Source organism: Sciurus vulgaris (assembly GCF_902686455.1).
Source record: "Sciurus vulgaris genome assembly, chromosome: 17".
In the NCBI taxonomy this organism is placed as follows: domain Eukaryota; kingdom Metazoa; phylum Chordata; class Mammalia; order Rodentia; family Sciuridae; genus Sciurus; species Sciurus vulgaris.
In genome coordinates this window covers 62,518,181-62,540,171 of record NC_136478.1, presented here as the reverse complement: position 1 = coordinate 62,540,171, position 21,991 = coordinate 62,518,181, and the positions used below count along the sequence as shown (strand labels likewise).

The following is a 21,991-nucleotide window of genomic DNA, read 5'->3' as shown; positions in this document are numbered from 1 at the left end:
CAAGAGCAGTGGTGTGGAGGCTAATTGTTAGCAATCCATTGTTCTCTCTTTGGTAACCAGTCTTCATCCTCTCTCGACCTGCATCCTTCATTACCTGCACTACTGCCTGACCCTCACCCCTGCCTCCTTTTGCTGAGGAATGTGACATGGATAGGACTATCCATTTAGGCCAGTCAGGGCTACAGGCAGATTGCTTTTGGGCAAAGAAAGCATGTGGGCCTGTGTTGTAGAATTATTCTCTTAGCCTGGTGTTCCCATCATCCTCAGGTATCTAACATACATACACACACATGTATATGATATATATGTATGTATAATATATAATATATATGCACATATATTTCTTAGAGAAACTGATGTTGCATATTCTGAAAAAATAACTTTTCTCTGTATTTTTCACACTGATTTAAAGGCTTTTTCTTTTTTTCTTCTTCTAAATTACTGAAAATTGAAAACTGTGTGGGCTGCTGGAAAATGAGGCAGAGCCCAGGGAGGATCAAAAGGTGAACAACTGAAGTGAACTTTCTTATACGTAATGATCTGGAAGTATCATGGTGGCCAAAGGACCAAGGTCCAGTCTCGCTTATATAGAGAAATAAAAGAGGAGGGGAGTTAAATACATAGAAACAGAGTAGAACAGGGGTGAGAAGGGCAGAAAATGGGAGAGCCGGGTTAAAAGGTAAAAACATGCATTTATATAGGATGAGTAGTTCTGTAGAACAGATAAGTCCATAGACTTGACAGTGGAGGAGTAAGTGGATGATGTTGAATCCGTGAGGTTGCCAGAGCTGTTCATCTGGAGGGCAGATGCAGGAAAGATCCTGGACTTCTGTCCCTGAAGCCAGTTTGATCCTCCCTCTGAGAGATCACCACCTAAACTCTCAGTGACGTGCTGGTCCTGTGGCCTCTCAGGTTCTCACACACTCCCATCCCCAGCACATGCCCAGGCTTCCAAAGCTGGTCCAGTTCTGACCAGACCCATCTTCCCTATTACTTACATGACTGACTGAGCTATAGCTGCCCATGTACACTGTGACCACTTTTCTTCTCCTACACAAGTTTTAATTGTTCCCTGGAGTGAATAATCACATGGATTAGCTATTCATTTACCTTTATGTATACAGGTTCATTTTCCCTTACCAGAAATGCCTAGGACAAGAAGTATTTTGGATTTCTGATTTTTTCAGACTTTGAAATACTTGCATATACATAATGAGATATCCTTCTAAACATGAAATTCACTTCTGTTTCCCATACACCTTAAATACGTGACCTGAAGATAATTTTATACAATTTGAGCATGCCTGCATTTTTTTCATTTTTTAAAAAATAGTTTCATGATTTTTTTCTTTTATTGGTGCATTTTAGTTATACATAATTGTGGAGAGCAGTGACAGAGGATGGGAGAGCAGTGACTGAGATTGAGGTCTCTGGTGACCTCATGACCGTGGCATGTCCAATACCTGGGGATGTTCCTGTGCAAGGGCACAGGATGCTCAGCCGTTGTGGCAATTCCCTGCATGAGAAGACTGTGCAAGAGTCCTGTCAGCTCTGACCTTGACCTCGGGCACGCAGCTCCTGGGAAGGAAGGAACTCTTATGCTACACAGCCACAGTGTTTCACCAGCTCTGCTTCTCTGGTTCCTGCCCACTTTACAGTAACTTTAAACACTGGACTTTCTTGAGAACTACACAAAGCTCCTAACTTTGCAACTGTGGATTGCAACTGCAGAAAAGCTACACAGATGTTCTCGTTTCTGTAACTTTCCTGAATACGAAGAATAATGCTTACATAGTCTTTAACCTCATAATGGGGCATATATAAATAAAGATTGCTGCTGTAACTCTAGATCTGCATCTCCATCAGAGAGCAGGGCTCCACCTGATCCCTGCTTAATCTTCAAAATCTGTGTCTGTGAATCTTTATTTTCCAACCCCCCTTCGCCCCTCACCAGACCCAAGAGTTTGGTCGCGCAGACCGTGACACATAATAGTTGGGTTCAATTTGACAAAATCATAGGTGCATGGAATTTGATTTACTCCATCTCAGTACAGTCGCCCCTCTCTCCCCTCCTCTCTCTCTCCCTATTCCCCTTCCTCTACTGGTCTTCTTGCCTTTTGACTGACACCTCACATGAATTCCCCTTGTGGCATCATATTAACCCTCAAAAGGTTTTGAATTTGGGAAAACTACAGGTTTCAGATTTTCAGATGAGTGAAGCTCAACCTGTACTTATCAATGTATTTCCAGATTTTCCTCCCAGTGTGTGGCTATCCTTCTTAAAAAAAAAAATGGCTTTATTACCAGCTGACATCAACAGTAGCCATGATTGCAAACACTCATTTAGAGCTTTCTCTGCCCCAGGCACTGTTCTAATCTTCAGACCCATGAGCTGCTATTGTTACCCCATTTTACAGAGGAGAAGTCTGAGGCACAGAGTCAAACAACTGACCCAAGTTCATATAGTCAGCAGGCAGCCAGCCTTGGGGCAAACCAGTCCGTTTTCTGGGGAGTTGGCCTGCCACTTCATCTTCTTGAGGAGATGAGGTCAAAGTCCTCATGACCCGATCTCTTCCCAAAGCCCCACCTCTGAACACGGTTGCTATAGGGACATGCCTTCAACTCAGGAGCCTTCAGGGGACAGCCAGATCCAAACTACAACACCAAGATTGAACGATGATCAGATATGTATTGATGTGTGTGTATGTATGTATGTGAATAGATGCACAAAGATATTTATACGTTATCCGGCCATTTATTTCTTGATCAAGGTGAAAGAGGGACAAATTGCCAGTAAGAAGAATGCAAGAGAAGATGCCCCTGTGACTCCTGCAAATATTAAAGGGTAATAAGGAGAAATTATAAATTACCCCATGCGAATTGATTTGATAAATAAAACATTTTTGAAGAAAAAAATAAAAGCTTACTGATCTAAGAAGAATTACTGAGAGAAACAAATATATATATATATATATATATATATATATATATATATATATGAACACACATATTAGATAGATATCTCTTATGTTCATGAATTGGGAGACTTAATACAGGTCAGGCACACATTTTCCCCAAATCAGGTTATGAATTCAAAGGAGTCCTATACAAATTCCCAGCAAGAGGTGTTATAGAAATTGACAAGTTAATTCTCAATTTTATGCACAAGCAAAAAACAAACAAACAAAAAAAAACTAGAAAATGTTGAACAATATTGAACGCTGATAATGAACCCGTGAAAAGAGAATCTTCAGGTCCCCGTCCTGCTCCTCGGGATTCCCATCACCTGCCCTTCGGCCCTCACCTACACACATGGAAATGTCTTCCAAGTTCAGAAGCAGGAGTTACTTCCTAGCAGATCCCGCTGGCCCCCAGTGGCCCACCATCCCCAGCTTGGCAGGCAGTCTTCATTCCTGTCCCCGGAGACCAACAGGCCCAGCAGAGATGCCCCCAAGCACAGATCCCTGGCATCAGGCAGGGCTTGCTGTTCTGGGACGTGTGACCAGGTAAGGCAGGGGATGTGAGAGTAGGTCCTGCCGCCCAGGGGGGCAGCTTGGCACAGGAAGTCTCCACGTAGCCCCAGTGGGTGTGGCAGCCATGGATTGCTCACTTCCTCACACCCAGGGGTCCAGGGAACATCCCTTCTGCCAGTTCTTTCCCAAGAACTCGGGCAGCCCCAGCCTTTGCCTGTGTATCCCCCACCAAGGAGCCTTCTTTTCAACCTGCCCAGCTCCTCGGTGCACACTGAGGACAGCAACCAAGTCTGCAAAATCCACTTCTTCCCAGAGGAGAGTAGGACTCACGTCCAAGCCTTTGCAGAAATAAAACGTGAGGGCTCACAAAGGTTGACCGGAAAGAAGCGATCAGCAGAAGCAAGAGGTGGGCGGCAGAAAGCGAGAAGGTAGTTATACGCCAACTGCGCTGACAAAGGGTTCATATCCAGGACACATAGGGAACCCGCCAAAACTGCAGGAAAGCAAGGAAGACAACCGAAAAGGGCCAAGTGATCTGAATGGGCACTTTTTTTTTTTTTATTTATTTTTATTGTAAACAAATGTGATACATGTTGTTTCTGTTTGTACATGGAGTAACAGCATACCATTTGCGTAATCATACATTTACATAGGGTAATGATGTTTGATTCATTCTGTTATTTTTCCCTTCCCCCCACCACTCCCACCCCTCTTTTCCCTCTATACTGTCCCTCCTTCCTCCTTTCTTGCCCCCCTCCCTACCCCCATTGTGTCATCATCTGCTTATCAGTGAGATCATTCGTCCTTTGGTTTTTTGAGATTGGCTTATCTCACTTAGCATGATATTCTCCAATTTCATCCATTTGCCTGCAAATGCCATAATTTTATTATTCTTTATGACTGAGTAATATTCCATTGTGTATATATACCACAGTTTCTTTATCCATTCATCAATTGAAGGGCATCTAGGTTGGTTCCAAAGTCTGGCTATTGTGAATTAAGCAGCTATGAACATTGATGTGGCTGTATCTCTGTAGTGTGCTGATTTTAAGTCCTTTGGGTATAGGCCGAGGAGTGGGATAGCTGGGTCAAATGGTGGGTCCATTCCAGGTTTTCTAAGGAATCTCCACACTGCTTTCCAGAGTGGCTGCACTAATTTGCAGCCCCACCAGCAATGTATGAGTGTACCTTTTTCCCCACATCCTCTCCAACACCTATTGTTGCTGTATTCTTGATAATCGCCATTCTAATTGGGGTGAGATGGAATCTTAGTTAGTTTTGATTTGAATTTCTCTTATTACTAAAGATGGTGAACATTTTTTCGTATGTTTGTTGATTGCTTGTAGATCTTCTTCTGTGAAGCATCTGTTCATATCCTTAGCCCATTTGTTGATTGGGTTATTTGTATTCTTGGTGTAGAGTTTTTTGAGTTCTTTATATATTCTGGAAATTAGTGCTCTATCTGAAGTATATGTGGCTAAGATTTTCTCCCACTCTGTAGGCTCTCTCTTCACATAGATGATAGTTTCCTTTGCTGAGAGAAAGCTATTTAGTTTGAATCTATCCCAGTTATTGATTCTTGCTTTTATTTCTTGTGCTATGGGAGTCCTGTTAAGGAAGTCTGATCCTAAGCCGACATGTTGAAGAGCAAGCCCACTGTGGCCCAGGTGCCTGGAGACTTAGTGTCTGACCCCAGACAGTGACTCCTTGGGGACAGTGTCCAAGTCTGCGGTGCAGAGAGGGTGCACACACCGTCTGAGGGAGGGAGGAGAGATGGCTGCTCACCAGAGTGGGCCTCACTTGTCTCCTGACCCTGCAATCATCTGTGGCTTCAGGGCTCACTCAGGGATCTGGTCAGAGGAAGCCCACTGAGTGACATTGCAGAAAATGTCACCCTAGGGGAAGGACGTCAACAGGGAGGGAGGAGACGGGGTGATTCAGGGAGGGTCTCTGCCCTCTCTGGCCTCAGGGCTGCAGGGGTGGATGGGACGGTGGGGGCTGGTCCCCAAGGGCCAGGCCGCCCTGGCAGAGGCTGGCTGAAGCTCCTCCTCTAGGAGGCCACCGTCCCCACCTCGCCCCCTTCCTGTGGGGCCTCCTCCTTGGGGCTCTTAGTTCCTCAGAGGGGAGATCGGGAGCAGACTTCCCCTGCGGACCTGCAGCCCCAACGGACATGCTGCTGCTGCTGCTGCTGCTGCCAGGAAGGATCACCCCCTGCAGGCGCGGAGTCCAGTGACCGTGCAGGAGGGCCTGTGTGTCCGTGTGCCCTGCCAATTCTCCTCCCCCCAGAAGAGTAGCACGGCCCCAGCTCGCGGCTACTGGTTCCCGAAAGGGGCCAAGAAGACAGATGCTCCTGTGGCCACGAACGACCGCAGCAGGGAAGTGCGGGAGGAGACCAGGGGCCGATTCCAACTCCTCGGGGACCCGGGAACCAACAACTGCACCCTGAGCATCAGAGACGCCAGGAAGACGGACACAGGGTCGTACTTCTTTCGGGTGGAGAGAGGAGACTTTATATACAGTTACACAAATTACCAGGTCTCAGTGAACGTCATAGGTAGGGCTCCAGATCCAGGGCAGCCTCAGGGAGGTCACCAAGCTGGGGCAGGGCTGGGGGGACCCTGCCCTAGGGGAGGTGGGACAAGCATCCGGGCTCAGGGAGCAGCTGGATCACAGCCGGAGCTTCTCTCAGGGCCGCACCTCCCGCCCTCCCTCCTGACCCTCCTGTCCCCTCTGCTCACCAGCCCTGACCCACAGCCCCGACATCCTCCTCCCTGGGACCCTGGAGTCTGGCCGTCCCAGCAACCTGACCTGCTCTGTGCCCTGGGCCTGTGAGCAGGGGACGCCCCCCACCTTCTCCTGGGAGGGGACCTCTGTGTCCTCCCTGGGCGCCAGCATCACCCACTCCTCGGTGCTCACGCTCACCCCGCGGCCCCAGGACCACGGCACCAACCTCACCTGTTGGGTGACCCTACCTGGGGCCCAGGTGACCAGGATGAAGACCGTCCACCTCAACATCTCATGTGAGAGCCGGGCTGGGTCACCTGGGACCCTGATGGGAGGGAGTGGGGGGAGGGGTCAGACCCTGGACACTGGGTGGTGGTGGGTCCCAGAATGGGGTGGGGGCTGGGCCACGAGGATGCAGCCTCCACCCCTGCCCACCATGCAGCTCCTGGGACAGAGGGCTGATGTCCACCAGCCTCCCGATGACAGATCTAACAGATCGGTGTCTTCCTGTCCCAGACTCTCCACAGAACCTGACTGTCACTGTGTCCCCAGGAGCTGGCCCAGGTAGGGCGGAGCCTCGCTGGGGCTGGCGGGGCAGGGCCTCTTCAGCTCAGGGCAGGGCTGGGTCCCCCTCATCCTGGACTCACCTGGTGACAGAGCCCCTTGTTGGGGACCCAGTGACCCCTCCCCACCCACATTCCACGGCTGCTTTGAGCTCCTGTCCCCACCCTCCCAGCTCCCTGGACTGCAGCACCTGCCCTTCACCACCACAGGGACAGGGTGACATTCACACCGCAGAACTGGGCTTCCCAGCCTCCTCATTTTATTCCCCAGCAGCTCTGACCTGACACCTGTGGGAGGAGACGCACTCACAGGGCACTCACAGAACCCACCAGCTGTCTGTCCCTGGCTCAGGTCCCTCCCAGAAGTGGCCAGTGTCCACACAGGCTGTGCCGAGCCTTGGTTGGTCCACCCGAGGACTGAGAGGTCACTGGATGTCAGTAGCACTCAGGGTCCTCGTTCTGGTGACAGTGGTGACCTACTGCACGGGGGCACCTGATTCTGCGGCGTCTTCCGCCAACCAAATCAGTGCCGTTCGTCAGGACGCTGACCGTTCTTCCAAGGCGCCTGTGCGGTGAACAGTCCTGTGTCTCCTTCACACGTGTCCGTGGCACGGAGTCCTAAAACCGAAGCAGCTGGCTGGTCCGTCCTCTCTGATTTCGGGAGGAAAGCCCAGGCATTTCCCGCCCAGCGTGTTTCCCGGGCCCCTTTGCCTGTGCCAGGTGAGGCCTGGAAGGTGCCCCTGTGGTTCTGATGACATCTCTCCTCTTTGAATGGCGTGCTGCTTTCCGTTGACCGACCCTGGAACGACTACTCACGTTCTTTGCTCATGTCATGATTACTATTTCTTCCAGGACGCGCTGTCCAAGCCTGGGGGATTGCTGCTGCTTCTCCTGCCAGGCCGCTGGCCTTCCTTCTTGGAGTTCCCTGATCTTACAGTGTCTGGGAACGAGTTTCGTTTTTTTTCTCCTGTCGTCACCTTAATCAATCTTGTGTGCAGTTTCTGATTTCCCCACTCTGAGTTTATGAGAGTCAGCTCCTCCCCTTGGCCTCTGAGGCCCTGGTCTGAATGGGCCCCTCTCCACTCCCTGCACACACCCTCTCCATCCTGTGCTGCAGGCCCTGGGGCCTTGGTCACCTTTGCACACTCTGTTTCTCCTTTTGGAAACCCCTTCCACCTCTCATCATCTTTGCCTAAAGACTTGGCCTCCACGCCGTATTTTGTGTGTAAGGAAGAGATGCCTCCTCCAGGAAGCCCTCCTGGACCACATCGCCTCACCTCTGGTTTACATTGCTATCCCCCGGGCACGCCTATCACTTGTCATGTGGCCTTAGGGACACCTGCTCCTGAGTCCATGATGCTCTGAGTGTCTGGGAGTGAGTACCTCTTAGAAAAAGGCTGATGAACCAGAAGCTAGCGTCAGTCGAGGATGTGGGCACAGGGCAAGAGTCCAGGAAAATGTGGCTTCTGAATTTTCAGGGAGAGCAGCTGGAGGCCTGGAATCTGGGGCTGGACTCGCAGCTTGCCTGGGAATCCTGTGAACCCCAGAACCTCCCTCTGGGATAACTGGAGCCTGAGTCCAGTTGGACAAAGCCTGTCAGGGCAGACATGTATCCACATCATCCTGTCAGGGAGGGGCAGACTGACTCCGGCCCAGGCTTGTGCTCTCTTTTCTGGGTGCATTGCCCACGTCCCTGTTTCTCCCAATCTATATGTGTGTACCTGAATCTAAACCTCTACTCAGTCTCCTGTATTCTTCCTCTTCTCTTTTGCTCTCCTTGTCACTCTGACCCTCCGTCTCTTTCTCTACAGCATCCACAACCCTGGAGAATGGCTCATCTCTTTCGGTCCTGGAGGGTCAATCTCTGCGTCTGCTCTGTGTCGTCGACAGTCATCCCCCTGCCAGGCTGAGCTGGTCCTGGGGGAACCTGACTCTGTATCCCTCGCAGCCCTTGGACCCTGGGGTGCTGGAGCTGTCCCCGTCCCACCTCAGGGGTGAAGGAGAATTCACCTGCCGCGCTCAGAACGCTCTGGGCTCCCAGCACATCTCCCTGAGCCTGTCGCTGCAGAGTGAGCATCATGGTGCTGCTCACCAGACCCCAGGCTAGGAAGACCTGCAGCTCCCAGGCCCCTGAGCAAACACCCACCAGGGGAAGGGGTCCTTCCCTCAGCCTCAAGTCAACAGTGAGGCCCAAAAGGGCGTGTGGTCCAGTGCCTGTCTATGCCTGGACGGTCAGGGCACGGGGTGGGGAGGCCAGGGCTGATGGCCCCCACACTGGGGGATGAAGGGGAGCCCGGAGGAGCCACATCCATGTCCTCGTGTGTCGGGGGCTCTGGGGTTGGGGTTTAGCAGGCGACCCTGGCCTCGTCCACTTTTCTGCAGGGAAGTCGAGGCCCGTGGCCCAGGTGGTCCTGGTGGCCATCGGGGTGCTGCCTGTCAAGATGGTGCTCCTCGGCCTCTGCATGGTCTTGCTCAGGTCAGTGCTGCCCAGGGATGAGGAAGAGGCCGGGTCAGGGCAGGCGTGTGACGCTGAATCCCAGAGTCCCAGCAGTGGGACCCGAAGGGTCAGGAGCACCGACGCCTGGCAGGGGCTGAGCGGGGCTGAGGGCACTGCCTGGGCCCCGGGCAATTGCCATCTGTCCCCAGTTCTGGCCTGACGTCGGGGACGCGGGTCTCATCAGGAGGTCCTCAGGCCAGGCTGCTCTGCCTCCTCAGTCACCTCCAGCCCCCTGACAGGGCACAGGGCAGGGGACCACTGCCCAGTGTTCCCAGGCTGCCTGGCTGAAGGCCATGGTCTCTTCCCTCAGAGTGAGGTCCCGCAGGAAGAGGCCAGCGAGGCCAGCGAGGCCAGCAAGGGGCGTGGAGCGTGGAGACGCTGTCACAGGTTAGTCCAGGTCAGTGACACAGTGTCTCACCATGCCCAAGCCCGGGACCCCTCCCCACCATGGTTCTGGATAGCCAGCTCCCCATGACCCTGGGCGACACCCTATCCCTGTCCTGAAGCCCCCACTTCCTGCTGGGGTCCCTGTGGCTCCTGGCTGGGGCCCCGTCTCTACAGCACAGCCAGGTGTGGCTCCCAACCTTGACCCTGCTGCCCCCTGGGGCCCTCCTCACCACCTGGCCTTTCTTTCCTCCTAAGCCTAGCCTCCCTGCTGTCCGTCCATCCTGACTCTGGACGTTCCTGGTCCTCCTCTCCCCTGCTCACTGGATCTGCCTCAGCTCCTGCCACCTGTCCCCAACACTGGCCTCCAGCCTGGGCCTACGTCCTCCACAACTGGATCAGCTGTGTGTCCCCTCCATGGACGGTGACAAGGGCACACGGAGAGCCTGGACCAGAGGGCCTCCCATGTCCGTGCCTGGGACTCTGTGACAGAGCCGTCCTCTCCCTGCCTCTGGAGACTCACCTCATCCCCTGGGCCAGGCTGCTGGGACCTGGGACTTCACAGGTGCAGACCCTGCTCCTGACACCCACCTCCCACCCCTTCCTGCCTCTGCAAGTCCTGGTCATCCTTCAGCTGCATCTAGAGTCTGGCTCGTGTGTGTGTGTGTGTGTGTGTGTGTGTATGTGTGTGTGTGTGTTGTGTTCGTGTGTGTGTATGTGTATGTGTGTGTATGTATGTGTGTGTGTATGTGTGTGTGTTGTGTGTATGTGCGTGTATGTGTGTGTATGTGTGTGTTGTGTGCGTGTGTTGTGTGTGTATGTGTGTGCATGTGTGTGTATGTATGTGTATATGTGTGTGTGGTGTGTATGTGTGTGTTGTGTGTGTGTGTGTGCATGTGTGTATGTATGTATGTGTGTATGTGTGTGTGTTGTGTGTGTGTGTGTGTACGTATGTGTGTGTGTGTGTGTGTATGGTTTCTGTGAGGTTTTGTGGGGTAGCGTTCACACTGCTCATGGGCCTGGGTAACTGAGGTTGAGATCCACCTGCCCCAGGGTTTCCGTGGAGGCTGAGCACACTGGCATCCCAACCTGCCACCAGCAGCTGTCCTTCTAGAGGTGCAGCAACAGAAACAAAGAAAGATCTAGTAAGGTGGGCACATTGGTTCTGATGCGTGTTTGTGGGAGGCCGTGCAGGGAGAGGAGCTGGTGGCCGGGACCCGGCTCTGCTGCCGAGGCCTGTGGGGAGGTGTGGGGGCAAAGACGGCCGTGGGTGAGGAAGCAGGCCAGTGTTCTGAGGAAGGGACCTGGGACGGGGGACAGGGAGGCAGAGGCCGCCCCTGTGCTCTGTGACGTGACTGGAGCAGAGGGGGCGGGAGGTGCCCTGCAGGCCGAGGCCAGGACCCAGGGCCTGTGAGGACAGCAGGGCCCGGGACACCTTGACTCTAGCAGGACCCCTGGGCTGCCCTGGTCAGCATGGGCCAGAGCGGGTCCTGCTGCAACAGCAAAGGGAAGGGGCCACTGCGGCCTCCTGAGGAGCTGAGGAGGCGGGCCAGGCAGGGGCGTGGGGGGTTCTCTGGGGAATTGCTGGAAGGTCCAGCAGATGCTGTCAGTGGGGGAGAGGGGCGGGGACTTGGCAGAGTGCTTCCCTGAGCCACCGAGGGGTGCGGCCTGGCCCACAGGAGCAGGGCGGTGGGAGGAGGTGGGTTCTGAGATGCGCCCTGGCCTGGGAGGGATCCGGAAGGGAGCCGTCCACACCCAGGGACAGAGGAGAGAATCCAGCCCATGGATGTCACAGTGTGTCACTGGGGAATAGCAGGTCACCCAAGCAGGGGGAGAGGAAGCACAGTCGCCATGGGTGACCTCCTCTGCAGCAGCGCTGTGTGACAGCTCTCATCATTTATGCGGATGCCTTTGACATTTTCAAGAAATCCTTCCAGCTTCCTGAGGCCCAATTGACAAATAAAACTGATACAGACTCCCATCCGACATGGCTTCTGTGAACCTCCGCCTCTGTGCTTTCTGATGTCACCGTCACTGATGTTATTATTTATGGACAATAGCCGTCGTCTGCTGGCTGTGGTCAGCACTGAGCTTGGACACAGCGCACGTGGCGTCTGAGCCAGGGACGCCCTGAGCTGCCTCGGCAGCTCCCGCCCCTCTGGGCGTCCAGCTGCACAGCTGTGCTCGTGCAAAGCCTGCCTTGGACCCGCAGCGTCTGCCAGGCGTGCCTTGGGGTAGAGCATGGCGAGGGCCTCTCCTCCAGCGTGGGACACACCGCACGTGGTGCTGACTGGTCCCCGGGCGCCCCAGCCCAGGACTCACTCCAACAACGGCAGCCCTGCCCCTCGGACCAGCCTCTCGCCTGCCGCCCCCAGCCATGGCCGCCACCCTGCACTCTTGCATTTGAGTGTGAATTTGTCACATCACATGTACAAGGACACATGGGATGATTGTCCTCCTATTTCTGGCTTATTTCACTAAACACCATGTCATTCAAGCTTGTGCCTGTTTTGAAAATGGCAGGTTTCCTTCCATTCCGAGGCTGTATAGGATCATGCTGAGTGTGTTTGTACCTGTGTGTGTGAGTATGTGTGTGTCTGCATGAGCATGTGTGTACATATCTGTGCGCATGTGCATGTGTATAGGTGTGTACATGTGTTTGTGCCTGTGTGCGTGTGCAGGCATGCAAGTGTGCATGTTTGTGCATGAGTGTGCCTGTATGTTTGTGTGTGCATGCATGTGTATGCACATGTATCTCATTGTACTTGTGTGTATGTTCATGTGCATGCATGCGTGTGCACATGTGCCTCTCTGCACGCAGGTGTGTTTGTGTGTGTGTGTGTGTGTGTGTGTGTGTGTGTGTGTGTGTGCGCTTCACTTCTGCGCAAACGCCCGCCCACTGGTGGACATCCAGGCTGGCTCGTGCCTCGGCTATGGTGGACAGCGCAGTGATGGAGGTGGGGCGCAGGCGTCTCTGACACGCTGTTCCTTTGCTGTGGCCATTGACCCCAGCAGCGGGACTGAATGCTGCGGTGGCTCCAGCCTCAGCGCTGGCGCTGTGCCCTGCACCAGGACGGCTCTCCTGAGTGACACTGCCACACACAGGCTCCTCCCTCCGTGTCTGCGCCCACACTGGGCTTTCTCTTTCTGACACTGGCTGTCCTAGCAGGGGTGTGGGGACATCGCGCCGTGCCTTTGATTTGCATTTTCCTGAGGATCAGTGACGTGGACTGTTAAACACGTCTGCAGTTCGCCTGAATCCTCGTCAGTGAAAGGTCTTCAGTCTGTCCATCCCTCACAGGTGGTTTCTGGCTGGAGCCTCTGTGTTCCTCGTGTACTTTGGACGTTAAGCTCTGATCCAAGATGTGTGCACGTTCCTCCGTGTGTGACCCTCCCCTTCCCTCCTCGTCACCTGCCTGGTCACCTCCTTGGTGGTGCAGAGACTCCTCCCTGTGCTGCAAGCCCATCTCTCCTCTTTAGCTTTTGTCCGGGCTTTTGGGGTCACCCAGGAAACGATCCCACCGCCAGGGCCAAGCTCACGGAGCTGTCCCTTGCTTCCTCTGGTGGTGTTCACAGCTCAGGCCTCCTGTTGGCCTTTCCTCTGTCTGATGACCTTCTTCATGTGCAGGATCCTGAGTGACAGCACTCTGAGTGGAGCGTGGGGGAAGGTGTGGAGACCTCACTGTAGAGTCAGGAACTCCTGGAGGGAGGGAGCGGCGTGGAGTGCAAAGCATCCTTGGAGAAGTTGGTTGGAAGCGGGACAGAAAGGGCTCTGGGAACGGAGGGCTTTGCTTGGCTCCTTCTCCACAACCTCCGGAGCAGCCCATTGGTCTGAGATGGCCAGGGGCCCAATTCCCACCTGTCTCTGCAGAGCTCGGGTGGGTCCACCCTTGCTTGTCCCAGGCAGTCAGCCTGGACCCCTGAGTGCTGCACTCAGTCTCTGCCTCTGGGTGCATGGCCTCCTCCCCACCATGTGCGCCTCACTCCCACAGAGAGACCCTGGAGACGGGTTAGGAACCCACTGGACAATCCTGATGACCCCACTACTCACGGTCCTTCCCTGAGACACAGCTGCACACCCCTCACCTAGCAGGGTGACATCTACAGATTCAGTGGCCAAGGCCTGGGACTCTGGGGAGGCTCCCTCAGCCCACAGCCCTGTCCTGTGACCATCTGCCCCTGAGGAGGCCCCATCTGTTCCCTGAGCTTGGCCCTGCTTGTCACCTTGGCTGGGTTCTTCCTGCTCCAACACACCAGTGGGCTCCTGGTGTGCACCTCGTGCTGGGGAACAGGGACCCGCTGTGCTGGAGGGCACATTCGAGGGGACAGGAAAAGTGACACAAGAGGAAACACCTGGACTAGGTGTCTTGTCTCCAGAACAGACCAAGGAAGACACTGGGGTCTGGGCTGTGGCTCAGTGTGGCTCAGGAGGCTAGCCTAGCCCGTGTGGGACACAGGGTTCAGTCCTCAAGGAAGGACTTGGAAACCAAGCCACCTGCAAAGAGACCAAGGAGCAAAGCAGGTCCCCACGTGACTGAAACACCGTCACTCCAGGAGGAAGCGCCACACGGCTGCGTTGAAACAATGGGGAGAGCACTCGGCACGTTTCTCCAGGATGTACAAATGGTGGCTGAGCACGTGGGCACACGCAGCAGCAGCAGTCACCAGGGAAATGCCACCCAATCCTCCCATGGAGCATCACACTGCCCCTGTTAGATGTGTGCCCCAAAAAGACACAACGAAGACGCTGCTGCCCATTCCGAGGGTTCCTGTTCTAAAAATGGGAAATGCAAGTGAGGAGGAGGACGTGGGGACCCGAGGGCTTGTGTCCTGCTGCCGAGGAGGAGGAAGGGAGCAGCTGCACGGAGAGCAGGGCAGGTTCCTCAAAAGAAGCCACGGCAGATGCCATCGCCCAGCAGACACACACCGAGGCCCCACACAATCTGCGTCCTCCACGGTCAGCACAGCAGCCCTCACAACAGCTAAGGAGGAAGCAGCTCAAGTGTCCATCAACCAGCGCAGGGACAGACCCGCCCTAGACCTGCAGAGGAGGGCGGCTCAGCTCGCGCCTCAGCTGGGTGCACCCCGCACGCAGGATGCCAGTCACAGAGGACAAGCACCGTCCTCCTCTGAGGTGGGGCGCCTGGAGCGGGAGAGTGACAAAGGAGCAGCGGTGTTTCCCGGGTGGGGCCAGGAAAGGCGCCTCTCCTGGGCACAGAGCTCCAGGTCCTGGGGAGAGGGAAGCATCCTGGGATCACGGTGTGGATGGATGACCCCGTGTCACCTCCTGGTGCACCTACAGTGGTCTCGCAGCCCGTTTCCCTGTGTGTTTTACCATAAGAGTAAAGAGGGGCGGGCGCATGGCCAGCGCCTCACTGGAGGAGAAAATGCAGCGGGCAGTCACCGCGGGAACCCCTGCTCTACAGCCTTCGCCTTGTGAAGCTCCAGATGCAGCCAGGTGTGTGCAGTGCCATTCCATGGGAAAAATGGAGGGACGGCAGAGGCAGGAATGGAACGAAGGGACTGAGTCATGCTGTGCGTCTCCATGAAAACAGCACCTGAATTCCACCTTCAGGGGCATCAACAAGGTTCCCCTTGAAAGAACAGGAATGGAACGAAGCTCAGGGAGGAGAGGGAGGGCTCGGGGGAGGAGGAGGAGGGAGGAGGAGGAGGAGGAGGAGGAGGAAGAGGGAGGGAGGGACAGGCCCTGGGAACTGAAATGGAGCCCACTGCCCTCCTGCACAGACCACCGTGTGCAGGTGAACCCCGCTCTCAGGCACAACTGTGACGCACTAACACACACCTCACAAAGGAAAGGAGAGGTTAGAAAGGAAGTGATTTTAAGACCACCCTGAGGACCCAATGTGAAGGGGATCTGCAGCAAGCAGAGCTCGCTGAGGCGTCAGTGGGGAAACCAGAGGCCCCGACACGCTGGAGAGGAGTCTGGACCTGTCACCTGAACGTGGACTCACCCTCGCCCCCGGATCAGAGCTGCTCCTGAGTCCTTACCCGAGCAGAGTGTGAATCACCTCCACACAAGCAGCAGCAGGTCTATGTGTTCTGTGTTTCCAGCAGCTTCCTTTCACAGTCAGCAGAGCCTGACCACTGGTGTCACCTGGTGTCACTGTCACCTGGAGGATGTGTAGAAGAGGCGTCCATGGAGCATGATGACGGGAGCAGGCGTGGACACACACGGCCAACCCCCATGACCCTGGAACACGTGCTGCCAGGAAGTGAAGCCAGATTGGAGCCCCGGCTGGGCGAGGAGGAGGCCACGCCAGCCGGGCCACTTCACCCTGTGCGTGTGATCCACTGGGGTCTGAAAACCTGACGTCCCTCGAGGACCCTTACCGCTGAGGTGCAGACTAATGTGGAAGTGCCAATGTGTGTGACAGCTCGTCCCCAAATCGCCCAGTGCACACCCAGCAGGCAGCACTCTTGGGAGAAGCTCCTTCTGGCTGGTTGAGAAGCCCTGCTCCCTGTCTGTGCCACCTGAGGACACCGCAGGCTTCCTGTCCTAGATGCTGGGCACAGCTCTGTGCTCACCTTGTCAAACACACCCATCATGCTACCAAGACACCTGGCAGACTCACCAGCACCCACAGCTCTGGAGCCGGCAGCCTGAGGCTCCTGTGTGGGGCGTCCCAGGTGGGGACCCCATGGGCCAGCCTCTTGTAGTCTCTCGGCAGTGCAGAGAGCTCCCTGCGGGTTTGCAGAGAGGCTGAATGGCTGGCTGGTGTTGCCCTCTGCCTCTCTTCTGTCCAGACCCCACAGAGTCCCTCCTGCAGGACCCACCACTCCACAGGATGAGTCGAGGCTGGCTCTCGGTGCAGGCAGATTTGGCTAGCTCCTGGTGTGCAGAGGGGTACACAGAAAAGTCCCTCATGGTGGGAGGACTCAGACCCTGCCAAAGTCACATGCTTCCAGTGTCCCCAGGGTCTTGGTCCCATCCTAAGTGTCCCAGGGAGGCGCCAGGATGGGGGTAGGACAAGGTCTCTTCTCTCCTCCACTCCTGTCTGGACAGGCCTTGGGGTCTCCGGCTGTGGGCTTTCCGACCTCTCAGCACAGAGGAGAAGGACTCCAGGGGGTGCGTCTGAGGTTCCTCTTCTGTCAGTCACCCAGGTCCCCGCCCTTCCCCAGCTTCCTCTCCGCCTGCTCTCTCTGCTCTGCACATTCCCAGGAGCCCAGGAGCCCACTGCCTCCCTGATACTGTGGCTGCAGCTGTCCCTGCTGTGGGCAGTCGAGTGCGCCTGTGGAGAGGGGATGGTGAGGGCGCACCGTGATGGCCCTCGGACTCCCCGGGGGTGCAGTTCTAAGGATCCGGGATATAGGCTGGATGTATTGCAGTCCGTGACAGTGCAGGAGGGTCTGTGCATGCTGGTGCCCTGCAACTTCTCCTACCCCAACTCAGGGCCTGGCAATGTCTTTGGCTACTGGTTCCATGAATGGGCTGATACAAACAGCGACTCGCCAGTGGCCACAAATGATCCCGCTCGAAGTGTGCAGAATGAGACCCAGGGCCGCTTCCTCCTCCTGGGGAACCCAACAAGCGAGGACTGCTCCCTGAGCATCAGAGACGCACGGAACAGCGACACTGGATTGTACTACTTTCGGATGGAGAAAGGAAATGTGAAGTGGAATTACTGTGCAAACCGGGTCTCAGTGAACGTCACAGGTAAGGTTCCAGATCCAGGGCAGCCTCCAGAGGTCACCAGCTGGGGCAGGGCTGGGGGGACCCTGCCCTGGGGGAGGTGGGACAAGCAACAGGGACTCAGGGAGCAGCTGGATCACAGCCTGAGCTTCTGTCAGGGCCGCACCTCCCGCCCTCCCTCGTGACCCTCCTGTCCCCTCTGCTCACCAGCCCTGACCCACAGCCCCGACATCCTCCTCCCTGGGACCCTGGAGTCTGGCCGTCCCAGCAACCTGACCTGCTCTGTGCCCTGGGCCTGTGAGCAGGGGACGCCCCCCACCTTCTCCTGGGAGGGGACCTCTGTGTCCTCCCTGGGCGCCAGCATCACCCACTCCTCGGTGCTCACGCTCACCCCGCGGCCCCAGGACCACGGCACCAACCTCACCTGTCGGGTGACGTTCCCTGCAGCTGGTGTGACCACAGAGAGAACCATCCAGCTCAATGTCACCTGTGAGTGATGGGCCAGGACACCTGGGTCCCTTGGAGTGTGAGGGTCCAGGGAAGACAACTTGGGTCCCAGAGCTGTGGACACCTTGTGGCCATGTCCCAGGGACCTGTGGAGTCATGGACATGGAAGGGCACAGGTCCTGTCCCTCTGTGTGTCTGTGGTTTCCAAGATGAGGGCGGGGAGTGCTGGTTTATCTCACCCTAAATCCACCCAAAAGGGGAACAAGCCCTGTGTTCCTGTCCCAGATGCTGCAGAGACCCCTCAGGCAAGGAGCTGGCTCAGGAGCCTGCCCGGCAGGGAGGAGCCTCGCTGGGGCTGGGGGAGCAGGGCCTCTTCAGCTCAGGGCAGGGCTGGGTCCCCTCATCCTGGACACACTTGGTGACAGAGTCCCCTGTTGGGGAACCCAGTGACCCCTCCCCCCCCCCCCAGTCCACAGCTGCCTTGAGCTCCTGTTCCCACCCTCCCCAGCTCCCTAGACTGCAGCACCTGCCCTTCACCAGCACAGGGACAGAGTGACATTCACACAGCAGAACTGGGCTTCCCAGCCTCCTCTTTTTATTCCCCAACAGCTCTGACCTGACATCTGTGGGAGGAGACACACTCACGGGGCACTCACAGAACCCACCAGCTGTCTGTCCCCGGCTCAGGCCCCTCCCACAAGAGGCCAGTGTCCACTCAGGCTGAGCTGAGCCTTGGTTGGTCCACTTGAGAACTTCTCTGGATGTCGGTAGCACTCAGGGTCCTGGTTCCTGGTGATGGTGGTGACCCACTGTATGGGCAGGAGGACCTGACTCTGTGGAGCCTTCTGCCACCTGCAGTCCTGGCCCTGATTTCATGTAGGTGACAGGAGTGTGCCACGGATAGTCCTGACCCTCCTCATGGCAGTGAGCTCAGTAACTGAACAGGAAACGTGTCTGGGTCATAAGTTCTCCTCAATCTGAGAAGTATGACCAGGTATTTGTCCCCTGAGAGTGGACAAAACACCTTCCCACAAGCAAGGGGTGTGTGAGCATTTCCAGCAAGCCAGGGTGGGAAGATCCTTGTGAGAGGTTGTGTTTCTGGTGTGGGGATTGAACCCAGGGCTCAGGAACTACTCAGCCCCGAGCGACACCCTCCACACCTGGAGGCACCCTTTGGGTCTTTGCCAGCCTCTGGTGAGATTTCGGATCTCTGTGTACCTCTAAAATGGACATCCATACGTTTCTATTGAGACAGAACCCACACAGCCTCACTCCCAGCCCAACGCACTTTGCACAGCAATGTGGTTTTGCACACGTGCAGTGATGCATGCCCTCAACCACGTGTGGTTTCAGACGCTCTCCTTGCCCGAGGAGGAAACCCCTCGCCCATGAGGCACGTCTTCTCTGGCCGACCCCGACCTGCTCATCTCCGGGGCTTTGCCCTCTGGATGCTGCACAGAAGTGGAATCACACTGGCGGCCTTGGTATCTGGCCTCTTTCACCAAAGAGAGATTTTAAGGTCCGTCCTGTGACTTACAGGAGCACTCAGTGACCGGGCTGCCGGGAAGGTTGGTGCACAAGGGTTCCTTGGAGCCGGGTCTCCGGGCTCCTTGGCCCTTCTCTGCGAGTGGAACCACCAAGGCTGCGGGACTCGGGTGCGGTTTCTCAGCAAGTGCAGTGGCCCCGCGCCCCACCGAGCTCAGCACACTCTGAACTCCGCCAGTCTCCTGCACGCCTCCCAAATCCCCCACACTCTTGCCAACACTGGTGTTTTCCTTTGTACAAGGACTGTGCTCTGCTCGGGGCGTGCAGGGGACGCCCGCTGCAGCTCTGATTGCCCGGAGGTGCCGAGAAGGGTGATGGGAACGGTTTTGCGTAGGTCTTGGTCGTTTGTGGGTCTTCTTCAGAGGGGCTGCTCTCGAGTCCCGGCCCGGCTTAGCCTGGGTTGCTTGGGTCCTGGTCACTGAGCCCTAGGAGGATTTCGCACATGCCCAACTGTGGACCCCACCCCGTGATGGGCAGCTCTGTGCTCCAGGTGTGTGTGTTGTCTTTCACTTTCTTGATGGTGTCAGTCGATGAGCAAGAGACTTCATTTCGATGATGAGAAGGTTCCGTTTCCTCTGTCCAACAGCTGGGCAGAGAGGGCACGGGGTGGGGAGGCCAGGGCTGATGGCCCCCCCACTGGGGGATGAAGGGGAGCCTGGAGGAGCCACATCCATGGCCTCTTGCATCGGGGGGTCTGGGGTTGGGGTTTAGCAGGTGATCCTGGCCTCGTCCACTTTTCTGCAGGGAAGTCGAGGCCCGTGGCCCAGGTGGTCCTGGTGGCCATCGGGGTGCTGGCTGTCAAGATGGTGCTCCTTGGCCTCTGCCTGGTCTTGCTCAGGTCAGTGCTGCCCAGGGATGAAGAGCACTGGATGAGGGCACTGCCTGGGCCCCGGGCCATCGCCATCTGTCCCCAGTTCTGGCCCGACGTCAGGGGATGCGGGTCTCATCAGGAGGTCCTCAGGCCAGGCTGCTCTGCCTCCTCAGTCACCTCCAGCCCCGTGACAGGGCACAGGGCAGGGGACCACTGCCCAGTGTTCCCAGGCTGCCTGGCTAAAGGCCCTGGTCTCTTCCCTCAGAGTAAGGTCCCACAGGAAGAGGCCAGCAAGGCCAGCGAGGCCAGCAAGGGGCGTGGAGCGTGGAGACGCTGTCATGGGTTAATCCAGGTCAGTGACCCAGCGTCTCACCATGCCCAAGCCCCGGGACCCCTCCCTGCCTTGGTCCTGGATGGCCAGCTCCCCATGACCCTGGGTGACACCCTGTCCCTGTCCTGAAGCCCCCACTTCCTGCTGGGGTCCCTGTGGCTCCTGGCTGGGGCCCCGTCTCTACAGCACAGCCAGGTGTGGCTCCCAACCTCGACCCTGCTGCCCCCTGGGGCCCTCCTCACCACCTGGCCTTTCTTTCCTGCTAAGCCTGGCCTCCCTGCTGTCTGTCCATCCTGATCCTGGATGATCCTGGTCCTCCTCTCCCCTGCTCACTGGATCTGCCTCAGCTCCTGCCACCTGTCCCCAACACTGGCCTCCAGCCTGGGCCTACGTCCTCCATGACTTGATCTGCTGTGTGTCCCCTCCATGGACGGTGACAGGGGCACCGGCAGAGCCTGGACCAGAGGGCCTCCCATGTCCGTGCCTGGGACTCTGTGACAGAGCCGTCCTCTCCCTGCCTCTGGAGACTCACCTCACCCCCTGGGCGAGGCTGCTGGGACCTGGGACTTCACAGGTGCAGACCCTGCTCCTGACACCCACCTCCCACCCCTTCCTGCCTTGCAAGTCCTGGTCATCCTTCAGCTGCATCTAGAGTCTGGCTCGTGTGTGTGTATGTGAGTGGGTGTGTGTGTATGTGTGTATGTTTCTGTGTGTGTATGTGTGTGTACGTGTGTGTGTATGTGTGTATGTGTGTGTACATGTGTGTGTATGTTTCTGTGTGTGTATGTGTGTGTGTGTATGTGTTTGTGTGTATGTGTGTGTGTGTGTGTGGTTCCTGTGAGGTTTTGTGGGGTAGCGTTCACACTGCTCATGGGCCTGGGTAACTGAGGTTGAGATCCACCTGCCCCAGGGTTTCCGTGGAGGCTGAGCACACTGGCATCCCAAACTGCCACCAGCAGCTGTCCTTCTAGAGGTGCAGCAACAGAAACAAAGAAAGATCTAGTAAGGTGGGCACATTGGTTCTGATGCGTGTTTGTGGGAGGCCGTGCAGGGAGAGGAGCTGGTGGCCGGGACCCGGCTCTGCTGCCGAGGCCTGTGGGGAGGTGTGGGGGCAAAGACGGCCGTGGGTGAGGAAGCAGGCCAGTGTTCTGAGGAAGGGACCTGGGACGGGGGACAGGGAGGCAGAGGCCGCCCCTGTGCTCTGTGACGTGACTGGAGCAGAGGGGGCGGGAGGTGCCCTGCAGGCCGAGGCCAGGACCCAGGGCCTGTGAGGACAGCAGGGCCCGGGACACCTTGACTCTAGCAGGACCCCTGGGCTGCCCTGGTCAGCATGGGCCAGAGCGGGTCCTGCTGCAACAGCAAAGGGAAGGGGCCACTGCGGCCTCCTGAGGAGCTGAGGAGGCGGGCCAGGCAGGGGCGTGGGGGGTTCTCTGGGGAATTGCTGGAAGGTCCAGCAGATGCTGTCAGTGGGGGAGAGGGGCGGGGACTTGGCAGAGTGCTTCCCTGAGCCACCGAGGGGTGCGGCCTGGCCCACAGGAGCAGGGCGGTGGGAGGAGGTGGGTTCT

The 21,991-nt window shown here is 56.5% G+C and overlaps 2 protein-coding genes across 7 annotated transcripts; both read left to right on the top strand.

The window, feature by feature from the left end:
• Positions 1-5,110: 5,110 nt before the first annotated feature.
• On the top strand, positions 5,111-10,366 carry LOC306648528 (sialic acid-binding Ig-like lectin 13; the record flags this gene model as incomplete). Its single annotated transcript, XM_079118716.1, has 8 exons — positions 5,111-5,140; positions 5,586-6,027; positions 6,215-6,493; positions 6,714-6,761; positions 8,572-8,829; positions 9,143-9,236; positions 9,568-9,654; positions 9,900-10,366. The coding sequence occupies 7 exons, from the start codon at positions 5,111-5,113 to the stop codon at positions 9,647-9,649; spliced, it is 1,233 nt and encodes a 410-aa protein (XP_078974842.1). The 3' UTR covers positions 9,650-9,654; positions 9,900-10,366.
• Positions 10,367-16,857: 6,491 nt separating this feature from the next.
• On the top strand, positions 16,858-21,602 carry LOC306648795 (sialic acid-binding Ig-like lectin 9). 6 transcript variants are annotated; one of them, XM_079119145.1, is made up of 5 exons: positions 16,859-17,316; positions 17,503-17,781; positions 20,029-20,122; positions 20,361-20,447; positions 20,774-21,602. In XM_079119145.1, the coding sequence occupies exons 1-4, from the start codon at positions 16,905-16,907 to the stop codon at positions 20,440-20,442; spliced, it is 867 nt and encodes a 288-aa protein (XP_078975271.1). In that variant the 5' UTR covers positions 16,859-16,904; the 3' UTR covers positions 20,443-20,447; positions 20,774-21,602. The 6 variants fall into 6 exon arrangements, with proteins under 6 accessions (XP_078975268.1, XP_078975271.1, XP_078975270.1 ...); XM_079119144.1 differs by having other exon boundaries at positions 20,694-21,602; XM_079119146.1 differs by lacking the exon at positions 20,361-20,447 and having other exon boundaries at positions 20,694-21,602.
• Positions 21,603-21,991: the final 389 nt, after the last annotated feature.